Source organism: Lytechinus variegatus, chromosome 8 (assembly GCF_018143015.1).
Source record: "Lytechinus variegatus isolate NC3 chromosome 8, Lvar_3.0, whole genome shotgun sequence".
Taxonomy (NCBI): domain Eukaryota; kingdom Metazoa; phylum Echinodermata; class Echinoidea; order Temnopleuroida; family Toxopneustidae; genus Lytechinus; species Lytechinus variegatus.
Window position 1 is genome coordinate 42,049,702 of NC_054747.1, and position 24,014 is coordinate 42,073,715.

At 37.0% G+C, this 24,014-nt stretch overlaps 1 protein-coding gene across 1 annotated transcript; it reads right to left on the bottom strand.

Moving 5' to 3' along the window:
- Nucleotides 1-16,428: 16,428 nt before the first annotated feature.
- LOC121420045 (brevican core protein-like) lies at nucleotides 16,429-23,753 on the bottom strand. The gene is made up of 4 exons (XM_041614567.1): nucleotides 23,586-23,753; nucleotides 21,786-21,893; nucleotides 18,343-18,624; nucleotides 16,429-16,657 (listed from the first exon to the last, which is right to left on the bottom strand). The coding sequence occupies exons 1-4, from the start codon at nucleotides 23,602-23,604 to the stop codon at nucleotides 16,527-16,529; spliced, it is 540 nt and encodes a 179-aa protein (XP_041470501.1). The 5' UTR covers nucleotides 23,605-23,753; the 3' UTR covers nucleotides 16,429-16,526.
- Nucleotides 23,754-24,014: the final 261 nt, after the last annotated feature.

Consider the following 24,014-nt stretch of genomic DNA (forward strand, 5'->3'; position numbering starts at 1 on the left):
TACAATATTTCTTTTTGGTTAGGGTGAAGTTTCCTATTTAAAGCTTAGTTTATTCTCACATATCATTATCATTTAATTAGCTCTGAAATTAACTTTTCGGAACTTGATAAAAGAGATGTTTCCTTGGAGCCAGAAAATAATTAACATTATAAAAAAATATGGTCAATGAATGCTCATGAAGCCTGAAGTTGGATTTAGGGTTTAGCCTTGAAACGGCCGAGAAGAGCTAAATCCCCATTATTATCATCATCATCATCAAAAGCATGAACAAATATTTTCATTCTGCTTTATAAAGGATTAATTAATTTGAGGAATTTCATTCTTGAGTTGTAATTCTTTTCAAGCAATCTGCTTCTAATGGCAATATTCTCATACAAACAGTAAATGTTAAAATTAGTTAGTTGTAGATCATATTTTGTCTAGAATGACTTTATTCAGTTCGTCTTTTTTTCTTCTTGATTCATGCAAAAAAAAAACACCAATATATATCATGTTCTGTAATGAAATATATATTTATACGAATATTATGAATGGAGAAGAAAACAATAAACCAAATCAGATCAAAACCCCCAACTCGAAATTCATTGGACGCGCCAATCAGTCTGAACTTTTATACCAAAATGCGACTCCCTAGTACGTGGTTGCGAAATTTAGCAACATTATGTAAACAAATGTTAGACCCAAAATTGCCCGAAAAAGTGTTTTTTTTTTGGTAAAAACTCAATTCAAAGTGAAGTTTTTTTTTTCATCTATAAATATGTGATCATTTCAGTTTCACCAGCTGAAACAAATTGGTTCAAGAATAATCATGCCACAAAAAGAATATGGAATAAATTTGTCGCAAAACAACGAAAAACAAAAGATCGACATTTGTAATTCGTTCGAATGATATTCCTTATTACTTAAACTCATGTGTATTTACTTTGTCTTGCAAAACAATTCTCGATTCATTTGTCAATCTTGGATTACGTCTTGAATAAATCATTGAATACAGAATTAATTGCTGGCCTCAATAATATAGGGTAAGAGGGAGCGGCGTCCTTTTTCGAAAAAAAAGTAACATCATGCATTGACACATAGATTAAAGTCATCCTTATGGCCCTGGGTAGCAGAGGTGTTGGGGTGAGGCATCCCAATGTTTTCCCCGCGGGGGTTACTTGTATGGTACAACACCAACGCAGCTCTTCCTGGAAATAAGGCTGATATTCTTAAATGTAGAAATTTGACCTTGAGAGCACCCCTCCCTCTTCGGCTTAGCCTATTCTTCAATGTAAATAAAAATAAATACTTTATACCATTTGACTAAGTTGTAGCTATTAACAATCAATTATGAGGGAGGGAAATAAGAAATTTGGTTTTGTAGACCCTAAGCCTCGTGGACCCATGGGCCCGTATTCTGATAGCAGGTTTAATTTAACCCTAGTCTAAAGTTGACCCTGGTTTAACAAAACCTCCTCTAAACCTCACCTCTGGTCTAAGTGTAGTTTGATTATTTTGGTATTCTGATAGCAAGGTTTAACTAAAACTGGGTTAAACCCGGGTTTAAAATTCTTTTTGGAAATAATAACCCTCTTTGAACCAAGACTAGCAGCTTTTTGGTAAATTACTGCTGCAGGGATGGCTGCAACAAAGTTGAAAAAATGTCACTAAAGTTGTTTTTCTTAAAAAGTTGGATTTTATGGAAACTAATTAAAGAAAGGCATTCATCACCCATATACGGTAAGAAATGTTCATTTAGATTACCTTTATTTTTGTTAATTACTAAAACATTTCAACCCAAACCGAGTGACTTGCACAGTTTTTTGTGTATCAGTCCCATTTATTGCTTTTCATGTTTGTCAAAATCTAAATTGAATAGATTCCCCTCACGCACTCTAGACTAGAGAGTCTAGACTGTACTGTAGTCTCTAGTCCTAGATCTAAAACAATAAGTTAAGAGGTCGACATCTTTATTCTAACTTTAAGTAAGGGAAAATTTTTGTAACTTTTGAGAGTAGTCTTGGGTCTAACATTAGATCTAGCCTATGCCTAGGTCCAATTGTTTGGAGGAGAATTGAACATTGTTTTGACTTTTTTACTTTCCTGAAGCAAAACGTAGACGTAGTCTGGTGCCTTATGTAACAGTTAGTGGAGCAACTGGGACTGAAGCTATATATTGGTCTAGGCCTAGAACAACATTCAGGACTTAGGCTAGGCTGGCTTAGCCTTGGGACAGGGATAGATATAGATTATTATTCTAACCTTAGATCTAGTGGTATGGTGGATTGTCTGAGACAAAAAGCTTTAGTCTCTGTCTTGACTATTGGTTGTTCCGCTGAATTATGACAGTCTACGTTGACCTCTCTCGGTCTCACCAAGGCAATGTGATATGACAGTAAAATTTCTGAATCTTTAAAATAAATCCCCAGAAACAACGGTTATTCCTGTCTGCAGTGTTAGATCTGAGCTGGCTATTGCTTGTCAAGTATAGGCGTGGCAAGATTTAGAATTAGTCCTAGACATCTCTCTACTCTTGTTTTAGGTCCACATCTGTTTCTTTGAAGATTTTTTTTTTATTTAAACATTTTTAGGGACTCGTTTAGGTTTCCAGGTCCAGGACTATAAAACAGACCTAAACCTAGACCAACAGCTCAGCCTTGACTAGACTAGGCCTGGCCTAGGTTTATGTAAACATTAGTTTATTACATGCTATCTATTAATTCTAGATTTTATCTCTAGCCTAGCCGGTAGCCCTAACACGTTAGGTCTGGCTGATCTAGTCTACTGTATGATCTAGAATCTCTAACGCTGGCCTAGATCTAGACTAAAAAATAACTTAAAGTTAGATCCTATCTAGACTTTGAACTAGAATCTCTATTAATCTAGGTCTACATGTTAGGTCTAGATCTAGAGATTTGTAGACTGTCAACATGCTCTATGTAGATTCTAAATAAAAAAAAGTAAATGTAGGTTAGTCTACAGTAGATCGATCTTCTCATAGGCCTTTAAAGGAAGTAGGCTAGAGATCTAACGTTGGATTATTTCTATTACTACAGATCTAAAGCTAGGGACTGTAGTTCGAGATCTAGAGGTCTAGCACCCCCTTAAAACTAGAATTAAGCGTACAGCTACATGAAGTTCTCTGTGTAGCCAACAACAGTTAGCATTGACCATTCTAATTTTGGTGTGTAGTTACCATACAAACACATATTTTGATGAATGAGAAAATGTGTCTTGCAGATTATTTTACCTCAAGTCAAAATTGTTCTAAATTTCACGAGCATAGGCCTATGTTATAAAATGAACAATTAGTTCAATCCATTAGATGTGTTTACACATTTATTAATTTAATATGCTGTCACCATGGCAACACAGTTTCCAACACACACAAATATATATCTTGCGGATTTATACCTCAAAACCAATGTGTGAGCCAACTTTTATAAGAATTGGTTGAAAACTAATGAAGGAGTTCAGATTTTCACCTAATTTCATTATGTAATATGTTGTTACCATAGTAACACGATTTCTGATACATACAAAAATATATCTTGCACATCTTCAACTCAAGACTAATGTGTGTGCAAAATTTTATGAGCATTGGTTGAAAAAAAGATGAAGGAGTTCGAACCACAAAATTTTCACCTTATTTTCATTATTTAATATGTTGCTACCATGGCAACACAATTTCTGATACAGGCCAAAATATGTCATAGACATCTTCACCTTAACATTAATGTATGCGCCAAATTTTTAAGAAAATTTACCAGTTGGAAAATGATTAAGTAGTTCAAATCACTAGATTTTCATCTTACTTTGATATTTGATTTGTTACTACGTCAACACGATTTCTTTAATTAAGTCATAAAATATATTTTGCACATCTTCACATCAAGACTTATGTTTGTGCCACATTGCATGAAAATTGGTGAAAACTGAGGAAGTAGTTGGAATTGCAAGATTTTTACATAATTTTTGCCATAATATACCGTTACCATGGAAACACAATTTCCGACACATGCAAAAGTGTGTGTTCCAAATCTTCACCTCAAGACTTATGTATGTGCCGAATATCATGAGAAATGTTTTAAAAATTATAAAGTTATTGGAACCACAAGTTTTTCACCTAATTTTCGATATTTAATTTGTTCTTACCATGGCAACGCCATTATATACTTCAGGCATAGAATATGTTTCGCACAGCTTCACAATAAGACTAATGTAAGTGCCAAATTTCATGAGAATTGGTTAAAAACTGAGGAAGAACTTGGAACAGCAAGATTTATACATAGTTTTTGCCATATACATAGTTTTTGCCATAATATACCGTTACCATGGCAACACAATTTCCGACATATGAAAAATGTGTCGGTTAAAAACTGAGGAAGTAGCTCAAAATACAATATAGTCATACATTATAAAAAATTTGTTGGCCACGATTTCTTGGATTTAAACCAGGCTTAAACTACCCCCTACGCGAGTTTAAATTTTGGAGGATTTATTACCATACTTAGACCAGGGTTAAATTAAACCTTGCTATTGGAATACGAAACTTAAACCTAGGATTTAATATGGAAGTTTATTACCACACTTAGACCAGGGTTAAGTTAAACCACGCTATCAGAATACGGGCCATGCACCCTCAGCATTATGTGATAACCCCGGGGTTATTAGAAACGAACGTAGAGGGCAGCATCACTTTGCTTCCCTCTACGCTTGTTGAATTTTTACTTACTTCGGTAGTCAGTCTGTGTGTCATGTCTGTCGGTGTAGCAGAGGTATGAACCACTTATTCTTATACAGTTCATCCAGATCCATTCATCGGTAATGGAAGTCTTTAAGATGGTGTACTCTTCATCACTCTCTACGAAGACCAGGACAGGGTCCTCCATCATGCCGTTACCCATGGCAACAGCATCCAAGCTATTACAGTGGTCTTTAGCCACGTGATAAGACGCGGATAAGGATGTTACCAGGAAACATTTAGTGCCCGCATACACCCAATCTGCTGGACACACTTGATGAAAGGATAAAACGTGGATCACACGAATTATGTAACAGATCGATTCAGTTTGTTTCCTGTTTTATCAAACAAGTTCTAGGTGAAGGTTCAAGTTCAGGTACAGTTTGTATAATGAAAGATACTTATGAACTGGCATAGCAAAGCATACATATGGCTTATCATAACATACTGAAAGGGATTTAGTTCTACTGTGGGAGCCTCCACCCCACCCCCACTTCCATTAGCATAATAAGGAACCAGGCCAATAATACATTGACTTCGATGAGGCTAATTATGTATTCATGAGGTATATCAGGCCTCAAAGTACCGATTCGCACCAAATTTGAGGAGTAAGGGTTTTTCATCATGCTCTACCAAAACACGATGTCAAAAACGCTGAAAAAAATTGTGACGTCATCACTTCAGTACTCTTTTACATGAGATTCTGTCCATGAATATTCATGGGGCATAGCCTGAACAAATAAATCCTATTGTGTCATAACCATGGGAAGCAAGGTACTGGGGTATTATTGTCAATAAGCAGCACCCTCAAATATTCTCGAAAATGTGTAAAAATGGAAAAAAAATAACTTTTGTAGTGAAATCCTTTTTTTTGTTTATGCTTTTTTTGTTTATGCTTTTTTTGTTTATGCTTTTCAGATTTCTCGATACCAATGTGACATCGACTTTGTTAGAAATAAAAAACTTAGCCAAACTTTAAAATGTCATAGCTTTCTTACTTTACATCCGATTTTGATACAGTTTTCAGTGATATTCTTGTTGGATTGTGTCTTCTTTATACAAATCAAATTTTTGTTAGGGTGGACTTGTCCTTTAACGAACAATAGATAAACAGTAGAAGAACTGTAAGGTAAGGATTGTAAAACTTAATAATCAAATGAAAAGTATACGATTATACGAACACTAACAATATTGAAAATAATTATCAAACTAAATGACAGAAAATGTAACTGAAAGTAGCATCATACCACTCTTCGATATACTTTAGAAAAGATCATAAAGTCATGACCAGTAGTTAAAATGGCAAAAAAACATCGCTCTACTAGAGAGGACAGTATCCCCGACAATATCTACACTTTAAGAAGATTGACGATACAGTTTTAGAGTTTAATGCAATACAAGGCTTATATATGCTTACTTGGAATCTGACAATTCTTTCCCAGATATGCCTCAAGACAGGAGCAGCTATAGCCATCCGAGTCTTCCTTGCACGATCCACCATTTTGACACGGATTTGAGTAACATGCTGTAAAATGGAAAGGGAAATTTCATGGTGACTCCATTATACTCTTTGGCAGCCGGATGGGTGTTTCATAAAGTTGTTTGAAAGTCAAGAGCGGCTTTACGAACGACTGGTGAAACTTACTTACTTGCTAAATAACAACTTATTTGAATTCATTGTTGAATATCATTTACCACAATAAAAGATCACTAGTCGTTCTCAAATTCACTCTAAGCTTACGGACAGCGTTATAAAACGGCCCTAGTTCTTTTCAAATACATTCTAGGTTTATTTTGTCATCATAACTGCATACCAGTGGTAATTTTGAAATATTCTTTCTGAATACATTTGAAAAAAATAAAGATATACTGCTGCTGTTGCTGCTGCTACTACTACTGCTGCTACTACTACTGCTACTACTGCTACTACTACTACTATTACAATTTATTAGTATGATTGTTGTTAGTTAAGGGTTAAAGTAAATAGCTTACTAATACTTAATATACTTAATACTACCTTTACTCCTCCTTCTACTATTAATTGTATTGCTTCTACTACTGCTGCTGCTGCTGCTGCTACTACTACTACTACTAATACTAATACTACTTCTACTACTACTACTTTCTCTGTAAACTAAAATATTTGCTAAACATTATATTTGATGAAAATAGTACCTAGAAATGCACAATACATGTTAGTTTTGTTCCGTGCTCTCTGTAGAACTCTGACCTGCTGAGGTGTTGACCGGCACTTTCCATCACTAAGCACTGATAATACATCATGACAAGTTAAGAACAAAAACGAAACATAGAATTAAACATAGTCGTAATAGAAGAAGAGGAAGAAGGTGGAAGAAGAAGAAGAAGAAGGAGAAGAAGAAGAAGTAGAAGAAGTAGAAGAAGTAGAAGTAGACGAAGAAAAAGAAGAAGATGATGATGATGAAGAAGGAGAAGAAAAAGAAGAAAAAAAAGAAAAGGAAGAAGAAGAGGAAGAGGGGATATTATAAAAGACTAAGAGCAAAAACAAACAAAGAAGAGAAGAAGAGGGAGGAGGAAAAGGAGAAAAAATACAATCAATTGAATTATAAGACATCATGGAATCAGGCCAATGGCACTATTTTGAAATTAAGTTTATAATTTCTTGTAATGTTTGAATTCATTGTTTGATTACTCGCAAATATTTAAGTATGACGTATAGAGCGTTGCAAGAAATCTTAAATCTTTGTAAAACACCCCTGGTCTTTTTTCCTAGTCAATAATAATATACTGTCCCACGTGTACAGGGATCCAAAAAGGGTTAAAGTAAAAAGCTTACCCTTTACATGGTCTAATGGTTGATTGAGAATAGAGAATACCACGATAAGGAACTTTGAAGGGTTCTGAAACAAATTGAAAGAATACAATGATGAATTATTACGATAAAATAATATACAATGAATGATAATGACCTCAAATAAACAGTAATTAATAAAACACTACTACTACTACTACTTCTACCACTGCTGCTACTACTAATATACTACTACTACTTCTACTCTTGTTTGTCCGTCGATGCGACGAGGACCATCAAATCATCCTGGGGTTTAATCATTAGCTTGATGGGTACGCAGACGGCTAGTCAGGCCAATCTGTGCCCTAAATTGTCTGTGGCAGTGTGGACAAGGAATATTGGCAGCTGCTACAGGGTTGGCAGTCCTTGCCTTCCTGGCCTGCCTGCTGGCTACGGCCACTACGGTCCTATTTGCCTCACATGCTTCAGCACCCTTATGTACAGCTGTTCGCCATGCTCCTCTGTCTTGGGCTTTCTTTTCCCACGTGTCATGGTTGATGTTAAAAGACTTAAGTGATTCTTTTAGTGTATCTTTAAGTGGCTTCATTGGGCCTCCATGAGAGCGTCTCCCTTCCCGGAGCTCGCCAAACAGAAGTTTCTTTGGAAGACGTTCATCCGGCTTGCAAGCTACATGCCCACCGGAGCTGAGACTGCATCAGGACGGTGTAAATGCTGGGCAGGTTCGCATGAGTGAGGACCTCAGCGTCTGGTATCCTGTCTTGCCACTTGATGCCAAGAAGTTTTCTCAGACAGATGGTGTGGAAATGGTTCAACTTCCTGGCATGGCGCCGATATACTGTCCATGTTTCACAGCCATACAACAATGTGGTAATATCCATGGCCCTGTACACCTTGATCTTGGTTGTTGTTGGGATTCCTCTCCTGTTCCAAACGTTCTTGTATAGTCTGCCGAAGGCAGAGTTTGCCTTAGTAAGTCTGGCGTTGACTTCATCGTCAATGACAACGTCTCTTGAGAACGTGCTGCCGAGGTATGTGAACTTGTCCACCACATTTAGACGTTGTCCGCTTATTGTGATGTTTGGTTCAACGTAAGGCCTTCCTGGAGCTGGTTGATATAATACTTCAGTCTTCTTTGTGCTGATGGTAAGACCAAAGTTGTTGCAGGCCTCAGAGAACTTGTCAACACTATGCTGCATGTCAACCTCTGTGAAGCATTGAGGGCGCAATCATTAGCAGTTGAGACTTTGGTTTTTGTTTTAAGCCTCCTAAGGTTGAAGACAGAGCCATCAGTCCTGTACCTGATGCCAATGCCCATGTTTGTGTTGCTGAAGGCATCAGTCAGCATGGCTGAGAACATGAGACTGAACAAGGTTGGAGCAAGGACACAGCCTTGTTTTACTCCGTTGGAGACATGGAATGAGTCAGAGGTCTCACAGTTGTCCTGAAATCTTGCCAGCATGCCATCATGAAGCTGGCGTACGATTGCGATGAACTTTCTGTGGCAACCATACTTTGCCATGGTTCTCCAAAGGCCCTCTCTGCTAACAGTGTCGAAAGCCTTGGTAAGACCGACGTAGGTGGAGTAGAGGTCATTTCTCTTGTAGCTGTCTAGCAGCAAACACCAAGTCAACAGTGCCACGTACTTTCCGGAAGCCACATTGGCTCTCAGGTAGGAGGCCTTGCTCAAGGTGTACGGTGAGGCGATTAAGTAGGACTCTAGCAAGGATCTCGCCTGCGATGGACAACAGAGATATTCCAGGATGATTGTCACAAGCTTAACGATTTCCTTTGCGTTTGTATAAATGCATGATGGAGGCATCTTTGAAGTCCTGAGGCACTGTCTCATGTTGCCAAATTTGTTGAAACAACTGGTGGAGTTTCTTAGACAGGGCCATACCACCTTCTTTGTAGATTTCAGCTGGAATGGAGTCCAAACCAGGAGCTTTGCCACTAGATAATGAATGGATTGCTATCTGAGTCTCCTCCAAGTTTGGTATGGCATCCATTGTCTCATCGACCGGAACCTGAGGCAGCCTGTCAATGGCCTTAATTTTTACGATTTAAGGCATGTTCAGTACACCGCTGAAGTGCTCTGCCCATCTTTCTAGAATTTTCTCTTTGTCTGTGATTATAGTAGACCCATCAGCACTGAGGAGGGGGACAATAAGCATGTGGTAGAGGGACGATAGACTTCCTTCAGGCGATCATAGAAGTTTTTCATATCATTTCTGTCTGCAAAGCCCTGGATCTCATCCGCTCTGCTACTCAACCAGGAATCCTGCATTTGGCGCAACTTTGCCTGAAGATTGCTCCGCACACTCCTCAGTGTATCTTTCTTAGCTAATGACGTTGGGTCATCAAGATAAGACTTATAGACCCGACGCTTTTCCTGTAGCAACTGCTTGATCTCAGTAAAGTTTTCATCAAACCAGTCCTTGTGCTTCCTGGTGCTTGGCCCAAGACACTCCATGACTGTGTTATGCAACGTGTTACGAAGTGCAGCCCGTGCATTCACGACATCCTAGCCTTCCAACGAAGTGGACTGTAAGCGGTGTTCCACGGTGTCGGAAAAGGACTGTTTGTAGTTGTCGATTTTCAGTTTGTTGATGTCCAGACGCTTTGGCGCTTTCATGCCTTGTGGTCATCTCTTGGGCTGGACGTGGATATTGAATTCGGAGACGACAAGGCGGTGATCTGTCCAACACTCTGCGCCACACATAGACTTGGTGACACGTACATCTTGTTTGTCCCTCTTTCTTACTATGACATAATCAATAAGATGCCAGTGTTTTGAGCGTGGATGCATCCATGAAGTCCTGTTCCGGGTAGGGAGGTTGAACAGTGTATTCCTAATCTAAAGGCCATGTTCTGCATAGGTCTGAGGGAGCAGCAGACCATTGCTGTTGCAGTTTCCGACCCCATGCTTCCCGATCACACCTTCCCAGGAGACGCTGTCATGGCCAACTCTCGCATTGAAATCACCAAAGATAGTGAGTTTGTCAGCATGGGGAAAAGCTGTGATGACATTGTTCAAGTCTTCATAAAACTTGTCCTTGATGGTCTCATCAGGGTTTGTCATGGTAGGGGCATATGCGCTGATGATGGTAATGAACTTTCTTTCCCCACAGAGGGGGAGCCTAACTGTCATAAGGCGATCATTCAAACCCTTTGGGGACCAGCTAATTTGCCAACCAGTGCTGTCTTCACCACAAAGCAAACTCCAGACTCGCGTTTCTCTCCATGTCCACTCCAAAATAATGTATCGCCTGCACCTCTTTCACATAGTTCTCCCTCACCTGCCAGCCTGGTTTCGCTTAGAGCAGCGATGTCAATGTTGTATCTTCCAAGTTCACTCGCAATTAATGCTGTGCGTCTTTGGGGTCTCTCTGAGACAACTCTGTCGAGAAGAGTGCGAATGTTCCCCGATATCTACTACTACTACTACTACTGCTGCTGCTACTACTACTGCTGCTACTTCTACTGCTACCACTACTACTACTACTACTACTACTACTACTACTACTACTACTACTACTACTACTACTACTACTACTAAACTAAACTACTGCTATCATTTCTAATACAACTTTACAATCCTATTATCGGAATTATGAAGGCGCTATAATGATGCTTCTTGGAGCATTTTTATTTGAGGCCTCTATCTAACACAATCCCTGACGTATGGCCTTTGGGGCCATTGACCCCCCCAAAAAAAAAATACACGACTAAGAAAAATGAAAAAAAAACATGGAAAAGGAAAATAGGCGATTTGTAACAGCATCATGTCAACATCTGCAATCTCAGGTTCAATTTTTTTTAAGATGAAATAAAAAAATATGTCACTCGCTTCGCTCTCTCCCAGACTTTGAGAAATCTTTCCCCATGATGCCATTTCTGCTCACTCAAATTTGTTTTAGTTCATCACGCTTCTGCATTACTTACCATTTTGATGAAGGCACATTTACTTGCCGCGTTCTGTATGAAGAATCTCAAGTCTTATTACAATATGGTAAGCTTGGAATGTCAGGTAAAGCGTCGCAAACTATCACCTTTTTAACAAAAAAAATGCAATCTAATTAAAACGCACCTAACATTATTTTAGTCCTACATTTTGTACCTTGCCACAACTCATACATTTATGAAGAATTCCAGGAGTGTAATTGAGAAAGTGCACTCTACAGTGAACTGAATATTTGATTAGTTTATCGTTCTTAAAGATAAATTCCAGTTTTGGTAACGATCTGAAAATGACTTTTTACAGAATCGAATATAATGACCACCCAAGTGTCTGTTTGTATGAATAAAAAATATGTGCCAAAGGATTCTGGAGGAAATTGTGTAATTGCAGAGAAATCAGCAAAATAAGCGCGGATTCGGTCACTTCCGTCGGGTCTTTATTCCAGCAATATTAATACACTGTCCCACGTGTGCCTATCTGTGTTGGTTATCTTCAGTGTGAACATTTTTCAGCGTAGATATTTTTAAGATTTCACAAAGTTCAGTTTATGTAACTGTACCAGATCTAGATCCTCGATGATATACTGACAATTAAGCCTGGTTTTACAGACTTTCTCATGAAATCAGTCTTTACTGCAACTACTGGAATTTCTCTTTAATTCACTGTTTCTTTTATGCAATTCTACATGGATGGATGGATGCAGAGTGGCAATTAAATTTCCTTCGTTATAATAAAATTAGATATCAACATGTTAACCAATCCTTTATGATGCCCTACACATAAGCATGGAGCTATTACAGCTCTATGCAATTAGTATCATAAACACAATGACACTACATGCATTAACATAATTTAATAGTGAAGATCAGACGAGGTTTTCTCAGAGGTGAGACGAGCTGGCTGCTGCGACAGTTACATCGGGCTTTATTTTATCTAGCAGTGTTAGGGTTGCAATAGGTTCCATGCGCTTAATAACAAAAGGAAGGCTAAAGATATTCTTTCGACCCAACCTCTTCTAATTTTGTTCACCTTGATATTGCTGATAGACCAAAGAGTATGAACATAATTGAAAATCAAACATTAATTATAAAAATGGTAACTACTGAACTTTGTTTGCTTAAATTGGAAGATATACCAATGACTTTGAAACTATTTTTGACCAGCGGAAGAATTAGTGCTATTTTACTCTTTCAGTTGATAAATTTGATCCCTCCATACTTATCTTTATAAATGGCGATTTTTTTTTTAAATTGAGCTGGCTACAATACCCTTCTCTGGTCAGACATGGAAGTCAGATATATATTCTATTTAACGGTAGTAAACATTCGACCCTTTAATTTCACGTTTATTTTTTTTTTCAAAAGTGCCATTTAAACACACAAGTAAGTGGGCAATGTTTTATACGCGTGTGGCACCAATAGAGCATTATTATCATCAGGGTTTAAGGGTATCTTTCTAATTCATCTACTGCCAACTCGTCCACTGACCACATGGTCTACCTTCATTTAGTATAATGCCAGTCCCTCTATTAACATTTCGTCTTTCATTCATTTGGTCCAATCATCATTTCAACTAATCACCAGTTCATCTATGACCATTTCGTCACATTTTACTTCATTTCCTTCAATCAACACTTAGTCCGATTAGACCAAATGGTATATGGACTATCCATAGTTTGACTCTTTTCTAGTACAATATGTCTAGCAAATAGTCAAATATGACTAGCATAACAGTTGCACCCAGCTGACCCTATTAACTAGTCATTTTTGACTGATTTGTTTTTAGAGTGTAGTTGGACGATATTGTGACTAGACTTCGAGGTTAGTGGACAAACTGATAGTAGACCAAATGATAGTAGAAAAGATATTGTAACTAAACTATGTGGTTAGTGGACAAACTGATAGTAGACCAGATGATAGTAGAAAAGTTGGTAATTGGACGAATTGGCATTAGACCAAATGAACATAAACCGAAGGATATAGTGTTAAATGCAGGGTTGAAGTTAGCTGAGCAACTGTTGCTCGTAGTTCGTCTGGAACCCAGTATTATCCCGTGTACATGATGTATTTGTAATTAAAAAAGGATCGTTACTTGTATAGATCAACTCAATAGATATTGTTATCAACCTCTTTCTAGTGGTGTTAACTTCAATATGTCACCTCCCCCTTTTCTTTCTCTCTCTTTCTCTCCCTCTCTCTCTCTATCTTTCTCTAAATCAATACATGACCCCCCCCCCCTTTCTCTTTCTCCCCCTTTTCTCTTTGTCTCTCTTTCTCTTTTTAAAATAAAAAACCGAACACAGTTCGAAATTTGGAACAACCTGGTTACTCAATGAATCGTGATTAGTGTATTCATTGAATCAAGATAAACAATAAACTTATTAATAGCATGAGTAGCCAGAAAAGATCGAAATATATTATCTGCTCAATCATTTTAGCGAAACAAATGCTAGGATACAAGGTTTTTTTTCTGCATGCAAATTCCTCATTTTGCAGTTTGAAATATGAAGATTGAATAGATAATTATGATAACGTTAGAATTAAACTTGTATTCATTAAAAGGGCACGTAGCTGACAATTATATGATTTGAACATTTGAAAAAAAGATCATACGAACAAAACACTGAAATTTTACCAACATCGGACAAGGAATAACACATAATAACACAATAATATTTCAAGTTCAGACATTTGGAATGTTTGCATTATTACTGTTTTTAATCAATTGATTGATTTTATTCGTCAAGAATATCACAAGAGATTACAATGAAATTGAAGAATACCTTGACAGGATAGCCCATGGAAGCTGAAAGGTTTATTTCCAATGGGGTCCTATAGTTAGTATAAAACATTAACATATTGTAACAAAACTGGAATATGGTAAAAAAAAATAATTAAATACATACATACATATCCATCAGGCAAATAATATGCAAACATCTGAAGCAAACAACAATCCTCCTGATATGTGAAACAAGATTATATTTTAGCATACCCCAATGTATACGTTATCTACAATAGTAGAAACCAACTGTACAAAATGTGTGATTTTTAATGGTAATATTGCTCTCGAGTAGCTCCCAGTTTCAGGTGCTTCTTTAATGCACTCTTAAATTGAGAAAATATTTAACTGCTTTTACTTTATTAGGAAGAGCATTCCAAGATTGGATTCCATTAAAATAAAAAGTGTTCCCTATATGTCCTTCACGTTTTGGTAATACAAAATTAAATTACTATTTCGAGTACCGTACCTATGGATATTTGATACACGGGTGAAATTATTTGCTATATATTGATCTAATGTATCCGAATAGAATATTTTATGCACGTGGTGTAATACTAATTATTGTGAACTGTGATCTACATGAAGTAATCTTGCTTTTTTAAGTTCATTACATCCGACATGTGCTCTTGGTCCTAAAACATTTATGTATCTCACAATTTTATTTTGAATTATTCTTAGCTTTTTCTCATCCGTAACACCCAGGCTTCCGTACCAAGCTGCATTAGCATAGTCGAATAGACATTGTATTTAAGCAAAGCATAAAATACGTCTAGACTTTATATTCAAACAGGTTTGATATCTGTACAAAAATTTCAAGCGCGAATTCGCCTTTTTGACGATTGAGTCTACCAAACCCGTCCATGATAGGATACTTGTTAAATTATTTCCCAAATATTTCACTGAATCTTTTCTGTCAATTACCTGATTATTATATGAAACCTTGAAATCGTGTGTATATCTTAACTTTCGTTTCCAACAAAATAAAATGCTTTGTGTTTTCCCAACGTGTAAACTAAGCTTCTTGTTAGTCATCCTTTCAATGCAATTTGCCAAATCTGCACTATTTTCTTATCAATTATCTTGGGATTTGTATCCGAATATAGCAAGACACTATCATCAGCATATAACATTGATTTATATTAAGTACACATATCATTGGTGTAAGACAAAAAGAATGGGGCCTAAAATGCTTCCTTGAGGGACTCCGCATTTAATAGGCAGTGAATCAGAAAGGACCGTCTGCATGGTAACTACTTGATGACGGTTAGATAAATATGATCTAAATCATGTAACAAATGCAGAGTCTAAACCCATCACTTCTAATTTCTTCAAAAGTATGTTATGATTTACAGTATCAAAGGCTTTTTGTAAGTCTAGGAGAACCATTCCAACCATTCGCCCATGTGAAATTTCGTTCCTGATAAAATCTGTTAAATGTATTAAACTGTAAAACAGTTTTATGCAATATACATATTTTTGGCATATTTAATGAACAAATTCACGGTGTCATATCCCCGCCTATTCTTATATATGGTGTATTGAGTCAATTTTGAAGGAACAAGATATGGCTGATATGGTAAATGTATTAAAAAGTTGTGAAGCCATCAAGCAATAATTTCCACTTTTTTTATTGAAATATAAAATTTTGTGATTTTGACATAATATTCATAATTCTTATTTTCCTCTTCACCTTTTTTTGGTCATGATTTTTTATTTTTTTTGGGGGGGGGGAGCACCCCAAGCCCCCATCCATCATTATGCCACTGTTCAAAGGAACCATGACCTATGTAGCGCACAATTACAGGATTTGAAGGGAAAAAACACGCTCTCCCATTCTTCTATTTAACAGAAAATGTTCTTGCCTAAAGAAGGAATATTCAAATCTAAATGAGACCATATTGAAAAGGAACTACCGAACAATTCAAGCAAATAAGAATTTTATGAAATGAATTTTGACCGCATAATTCGAAAATTAAGGCAACGATAATGAAAAGGAAAAGAGGAAGTCTGCTGATTAGCAAGCTCAAGAAGTCCAACCGTAATATGATCATTTTATGCCATTTTGGTGCAAGCCTCCTTTTCAACCCCAGATAAAAACATTACGTGTTCGCTCAAGCATGAACAAAACTACATTATTTTAATGGCATTTGAAGGATAAGACTTCAATGCACATATAAACACTAAAAAATAGAGATCATAATTTGAAACGAACATTTTATAGACAATCTGCACACTGTATATGAATGAAATCACTTTGTCATGTATTGCTGCTATGTCTCCTTTACGATGACTTGGCATACCAAGGTATATTGATTACTGCATCGATTATCATGCATCGTACCGTCTGTCATTCTCAAAGTCACGCAATCTTTGGTATTGTCAGGTTGGTTAAAGGCCCAGTCTATAAAGGTATAAGAAAAGACACAGATATAAGAAAATTATGTCATGCTCATGATCAACTTCGCTCGCATCTCTTTCACATCTTCCATTATGATGGGCAAATAGTTAACACTTTAAAGCGAAGATGCTTTCCAGATATAGGACCTTTTAAACTTATATAGAATCTCACATATGACGTCACAAATCAAACAAATATTATTGTAACTAGTTAAAACTGTAATTGACTTTCCAAAAAACTTCAACAAAATTTTGGATTATTTATTTTAATTACAATATTTTTTTTGTCAGGGTGAACTTTCATAATCAAAGTTAAGTTTATTTTAACATATCATCATCATTAAATTAGCTCTAAAATCAACTTTTCGGAACTTGACAAAGGAGATGTTTCCTTGGAGCAAGAAAATAATTTACATTATAAAAAAAATATGGTCAATGAATGCTCATGAAGCTTGAAGTTGGATTTAGGGTTTAGCCTTGAAACGGCCGAGAAGAGCTCAATCCTCATTATTAGCATCATTATCGTTAAACGCATGAACAAATATTTTCATTCTGCTTTATAAAGGGTTAATTAATTTGAGGAATTTTATTCCCGAGTTGTCATTCTTTTCAAGCAATCTGTTTCTAATGGCAATATTCTCATACAAACAGTAAATGTTAAAATCAGTTAGTTGTAGATCATAATTGTTTAGAATGACTTTTATTCAGTTCGTCTTTATTTCTTGTTATTTGTTATGAAACATATATTTATACGAATATTATGAATGCAGAAGAAAACAATAAACCAAATCAGATCAAATCAAATCCCCCAACTCGAAACTCATTGGACGCGCCAATTAGTCTGAACTTTTATACCAAAATGCGACTCCCGGTTACGTGGTTGCGAAATTTAGCAACATTACGTAAACAAATGTCATACCCAAAATTGCCCCCAAACATTTTTTTTAGTAAAAAGTCAATGGAAAGTGAGTTTTTTCATTTATGAAGATGTGCTCATTTCAGTTTTACCAGCTGAAACAAATTGGTTCAAGAATAATCATGCCACAAAAAGGTTATGGAATAAATCTGCCGCAAGAATAAAGAAAAACAAGAAATTGACATTTGTAATTTCGTTCGAATGATAATCTTTATTACTTAAACTTATGTGTATTGATTTTGTCTTGCGAAACATTTCTCGATTAATTTGTCTAGCTGGGATTACGTCTTGAATAAATCTTTGAATACAGAATTAATTGCTGGCTTCAATACTATAGGGGAAGAGGGAGCGGCGTCCTTTTTCGAAAAAAAAGTAACATCATGCATTGACACATAGATTAAAACATCCTTATGGCCCTGGGAAGCAGAGGTGATGGGGTGAGGCATCCCCAATTTTTTCTCCGCGGAGGTTACTTGTATGGTACAACAACAACGCAGCACTTCCTGGAAATAAGGCTGATATTCTTAAATGTAGAAATTTGACCTTGAGAGCACCCCTCCCTCTTCGGCCTAGTCTATTCTTTGATGTAAATTGTAGTAAATAACAATCAATTATGAGGAGGAAATAAGATATCTGGTCTTGTAGACTCTAGCCTCGTGAACCCATGGTCTCTTGCACCCTCAGCATTATGGGATAACCCCGGGGTTCTTAGTAACGAACGTAGAGGGCAGCATCACTTTGCTTCCCTTTACCCTTGTTGAATTTTTACTTACTTCGGTAGTCTGTTTGCGTGTCATGTCTGTCGGTGTAGCAGAGATATGAACCACTTATTCTTATACAGTTCATCCAGATCCATTCATCGGCAATGAAAGTCTTTAAGATGGTGTACTCTTCATCACTCTCTACGAAGACCAGGGCAGGGTCCTCCATCATCCCGTTACCCAAGGCAACAGCATCCAAACTATTACAGTGGGCTTTAGCTGCATGGTAAGACCCAGATGTGGATGTTACCAAGAAACATTTGGTGCCCGCATACTCCCAATCGGCTGGACACACTTGATGAAAGGATAAAATGTGGATCACACGAATTATGTAACAGATCGATTCAGTTTGTTTCCTGTTTTATCAAACAAGTTCTAGGTGAAGGTTCAAGTTCAGGTACAGTTTGTATAATGAAAGATACTTATGAACTGGCATAGCAAAGCATATGGCTTATCATAACATACTGAAAGTGCTTTAGTTCTACTTTGGGAGCCCCCATCCCTATTGCCATCAGCATGATTAGGAACCAGGCAAACAATATATTGACTTCAATGAGGCTAATTATGTATTCATGACGTCATTTCTCAGGCCCGCATTGAACGATTCCCACCAAATTTTGGGAGTGTGAGTTTTTCATCATGCTCTACCAAAATATGATATCAAAAACGCTGAAATGCAAAAAAAGAAAATGGCGTCATCACTTTGGTACTCTATTACATAATATTCTGTCCATGAATATCTATGAGGCGTAGTCTGAATAAATGAATCCAATTGTGTCCATGGAAAGCAAGGTGCTTGGGTCTAATTGTCAATAAGCAGCACCCTCAGATATTCTGGAAGATGTGTACAAATTTAAAAAAATGAATTTTTGCAGTTAAACCCTTTTTTCTTTAAAGGTAAAGTCCACCCGAAAAAAATAAAGTCAATAGAGAAAAATCGTACAAGCATAATGCTGACAAATTTCTTAAAATTTTGATTAAAATAAGTTATCACATTTCAAAATTTCGCTTATTTTTCACAAAATAGTAATATGCACAATTTAGTCGCATGTAAAAAAACAAAGTCGATGATGTCCCTCACTTTTTCTTTTGTTTTTTATTGTTTGAATTATCAGATCATATAATATGGAGCGTTGTGGCCCAGTGGATTAGTCTTCTGACTTTGAAACAGAGGGCCCTGCGTTCGAATCCCAGCCATGGAAGCCTTGAATGCTTGAGCGCCAAGACAGCCCAGCTAAAGTCGCAGTTATAATAATAACTGGGCCCACTGGGAGAACAGTTTTCAGAACCGAAGTGGCCTCCCTAGGTAAATAAACCTATATTAATATTTTTATTTCCATTGTCTACAGCTTGATGTTCTGTTGGTATATTAAATCGCAATCGCATTTCTTCCAGAAATACAAGACCTTCCGTAGGACATGAGCTGTTCCAAGCAATTAGCTTGCCTTCCGTTTCAAAGGACATCTCGACTCTTAGAACAGACAGGAAGCTTCTATGTCTTGTCACAGTTCCTAAGGCTCCGATGACTATTGGTACCACCTTCGTCTTCACCTTCAATATCCTTCGCAGTTCCCATGCCAGATCGTTCTACTTCTGTATTTTTCCGCCTCTTTACGCCAAGATCTGCAGTCTCCTGGAATCGCAATATCTATGATGAGACATTCCTTATCCTTCTTCTTTAAGAGAACAATATCTTGCCATCTAGGTTGAATGATCTTTTCTGTCTGGATATTGAAATCGTTTTACATCATCGTTCTCTACTACAGGCTCTGCCCGATGTTCGTACCATTTTCTGCATGGGGTTAATGGTACTTCTTGGCCAGACCCCAATGAACTGCAGATGCTACTCTGCCGTGCCTTTCTTTGAACTCAGTCTGTGCCATTTTGCTGCATTCACTCACCAGATGAGACACCAGTTCGTCTACGTGAGGGAGATGTATGCTCCTGTTCAACTTTTGCCATTCGGTAATTTGTTCTAATTGCTTGGTCCTGAGCAGCAATTAGCATACTTTCCGTCTCCTTCTTTAAACTACATCGTTTCAGCCACTGCCAACTCTCTGGTCCAGCAAACACCTCTGTCTGTCTTAAATGCTGTCCGTGCATCACATTATCTTTCCATCCTTCCAATCTCATTTTCCTTTGATCAGTCTTCAGCTGTTTCGCTGTCATATCCTTTCCTTTCCTCATCGACTCTTTGACTGCCGTCATGATAGTATCCATCTAGCCTTCAATATAGCAGTATAGGCTTTGTTCCTCATATCTCTCCTCTATTCCAGCCAGACCACGTCCTCCTTCTCTCTTGACACATAAAGTCTATCTACGTCAGACTTTGGGTGCAACATCCCATGCATAGTTAGCAACTCTCTTGTCTTCCTGTGCAAGTGTTCGAGTTCAAGCTTGTTCCATTCAACTATGCCAGCAGCATATCTCACTAAGGCTACTGCCTAAATGTTAACAGCCTTTACCATGTTTCCAGCATTTAGTTTGGATTTGAGCACCTTCCGAATTCTCCTGATATACTCTGCCTCAATTATTATTATTATGTTTTATTATCATTATTATCATTACTGATATTACATTTCAATTTTGTCAGATTTGACAATAAGAACCAACTTAACTGAACCATAAAATGTTCAGCAATGGTAGTTCCACATGTTCAGAGAAGAACAGAATTTTGTTTCACAGGACAATGAGGAGAAAATTAGAATATTTCATACAAAAAATATAAAAGAAGCAGCATGTCGGTGATGTCACCAATCCCCTCATTTGCATACCGACCAGGGTTTGCATATGATTGTTTTGTGAAATTAAGCCAAACTTTAAAGTGTCACAACTCTTTTATTTCACATCCGTTTTTTATAAAATTTTCAGTATCATGCTTGTTGGACTTTTCTCTCTTTATTCAAATTACCTTCTTCATGTTCTTATTAGGAGTGGTCTTTTCCTTTCATGTAATAGATGTGAAATAAGACCAATTGTTTTCATTATAACTAGATGCTATATTTTGGAGATTCAAACGAAGGTATAATATTCCAATGAGAGTTATGATCATGAAATGAATTTCTTGATTTCATTTCTAATTTTAGATAATATTCAGACAGTGATTTTAACAGGACGACTATTCAATTTTAAGGAAAAATAGAGGAACAGTAGAAGAGGAACTGAAGAAGTGAAGATGATGAAACCTAATAATCATTTGAAAGGCATACGATTACATGAACACTAACAATACTGAAAATAATTATCAAACTGAATGAGGGTAAAATGTAACTGAAAATAACAACATACTACCTCTTGATGTATTTTAAACAAGATTAAAGTCATGGCTAGTAGTGAAAGTGGCAGCAAAAATCCGCTACTAGACAGGATAATATCCCCGACAATATTTGCTACTTTAAGAAGATCGATGACACAGTTTTGAAGATTAATGCAATACAAGGCTTATATATGCTTACTTGGAATCTGACAATTCTTTCCAAGATATGCCTCAAGACAGGAGCAGCTATAGCCATCTGATTCTTCCATGCACGATCCACCATTTTGACACGGATTTGAGTAACATGCTGTAAAAGAGAAAGGGAAATACCAGGGTGATTCCAAAGTACTCTTCAAGGCCTGGTCACACCACCCGAGCGTTGTTGGAGCAGTCGTGGAGCGGGGAGAAAAAAAAATCATCACCACTCGCCAAAGGTCACAATTTTCGATTTCGATTTTTTTTCTTCGATTTTTTTCCCCGATTTTTTCGCCAATTTTGTGAGCGAAATTCGACCCTCTCTCCCTACCACTCCAACAACACTCGGGCGGTGTGACCAGGCCTTTAGCTGCCGGTACGTGGGTGTTTTATTAAGTTATTTGTAAGTCAAGAGCGGCTTGGTGAAACTCTTTTACCCGTTAAACAATCCCGAATTGACACTTAATGTTGAATATCATTTACCACAAGGAAGGTCTAGTCGTTCCTAAATTAATTTCAAAATTACGAACAGCGTTATAAAACGGCCCCAGATCTATTTCGAAAACATTCTAGGTTTATTTGACATTATTACTGCGTAATTTTGAAGGATTCTTCCTGAATCCATTTAGGGAAAAATAGAGATATATTACTGCAACTTGTACTACTACTACTACTACTACTACAACTACTCTTACTACTACTATTATTACTACTACTACTACTACGACTGATACTACTATTATTACTACTACTACTACTACGACTGATACGACTACTATTACTACTACTACACTATTATTATTATCTTTAATATCATTTAGGTATTGATATTATTACTATTAATACTACTTGTACCTCCTCCTACTTCTCTTACGTGTATTGATTTTACTACTACCACTACTACTGCTTCTACTACTACTACCACTACTACTACTACTACTACTACTACCACTACTACTGCTTCTACTACTACTACCACTACTACTACTACTACCACTACTACTACTACTACTACTACTACTACTACTACTACTACTACTACTACTACTACTACTACTACTACTACTAGTAGTAGTAGTACTAGTAATTCTATTACTATACTACTACTACTACTACTACCCGTAATGGACATTTGACCGAGAATATGTAGCTTTCCTAACGAAATATATTCCCTTTTTTCAGTATTTCAAATATCTTTTTGACACACATAATACGTTACATATACGTAACGTGATCACCCTTGAAAAGGAAATCCCTTTTTACACGCGGTCACGCCTGGTATCTACTCGTCAATGGAAGTGCGGCCGATCGAGCTCTGGGAGGAACCAAATGTGGCTCTGGAAGCTCGTCCTAAATGGGATACATCGCTGTTATCATATTAGCAACCAGAATTTTGCACACGAAACGCAGTTTGAATGTTTCTGTCGCAGATGCGAGACAAAAACAAGTCTCATGTAACACAACTTGCATTGCAGGACAGTGTTTTACGACGAGCACAAAAGTCTCTTCCAAACTCAATATACCGTCATAAAGTCCGTTTGCGTTGCACAGCAAAAAGTGGGGAGGACTACTACTACTACTACTAATAGTACTACTACTACTTCTACTACTAATACTACTACTTCTACTACTTCTACTACTACTACTACTACTACTACTACTACTACTACTACTACTACTACTACTACTACTTCTACTGCTACTACTACTGCTACTACTACTACTACTTCTACTACTACTACTACCACCACCACTACTACTACTACTGCTACTACGCTAAACATAATGAATGATGAAATGGTACCTGGATGTGCACAATACATGTTAATTTTGTCCCTTGCTTCTGGCGGCACTCTGATGTCATATTCTGGGTGATCACGTGTTAAATACTTCGCGACAAGCTGAACGAATTCACCTGTATGCTCGGATATTTGATAGGGACATGCATTTCGAAGTATTGGCCGGCAAGTTCCATCACCAAGCGCTGCTGTTACATCATAATGAGTGAAGAAAAAAAAAACGAAACATAGAATTAAACACAGTTGTAATAGAAGAAGAGGCTGAAGGTGGAAGAGGAAAAAAAGAAGAAGAAGGAGAAAGAAAGAAAGAAAGAAAGAAAGAAAGAAAGAAAGGGGAAAAATGAAGGAGAAGCAGTAAACGAAGAAGGAGGAGAAGAAAAGATGAGGGAGACTAAAAGGGCAAGAGAAAAACAGAGAAGAGAAGAAGAGGGAGG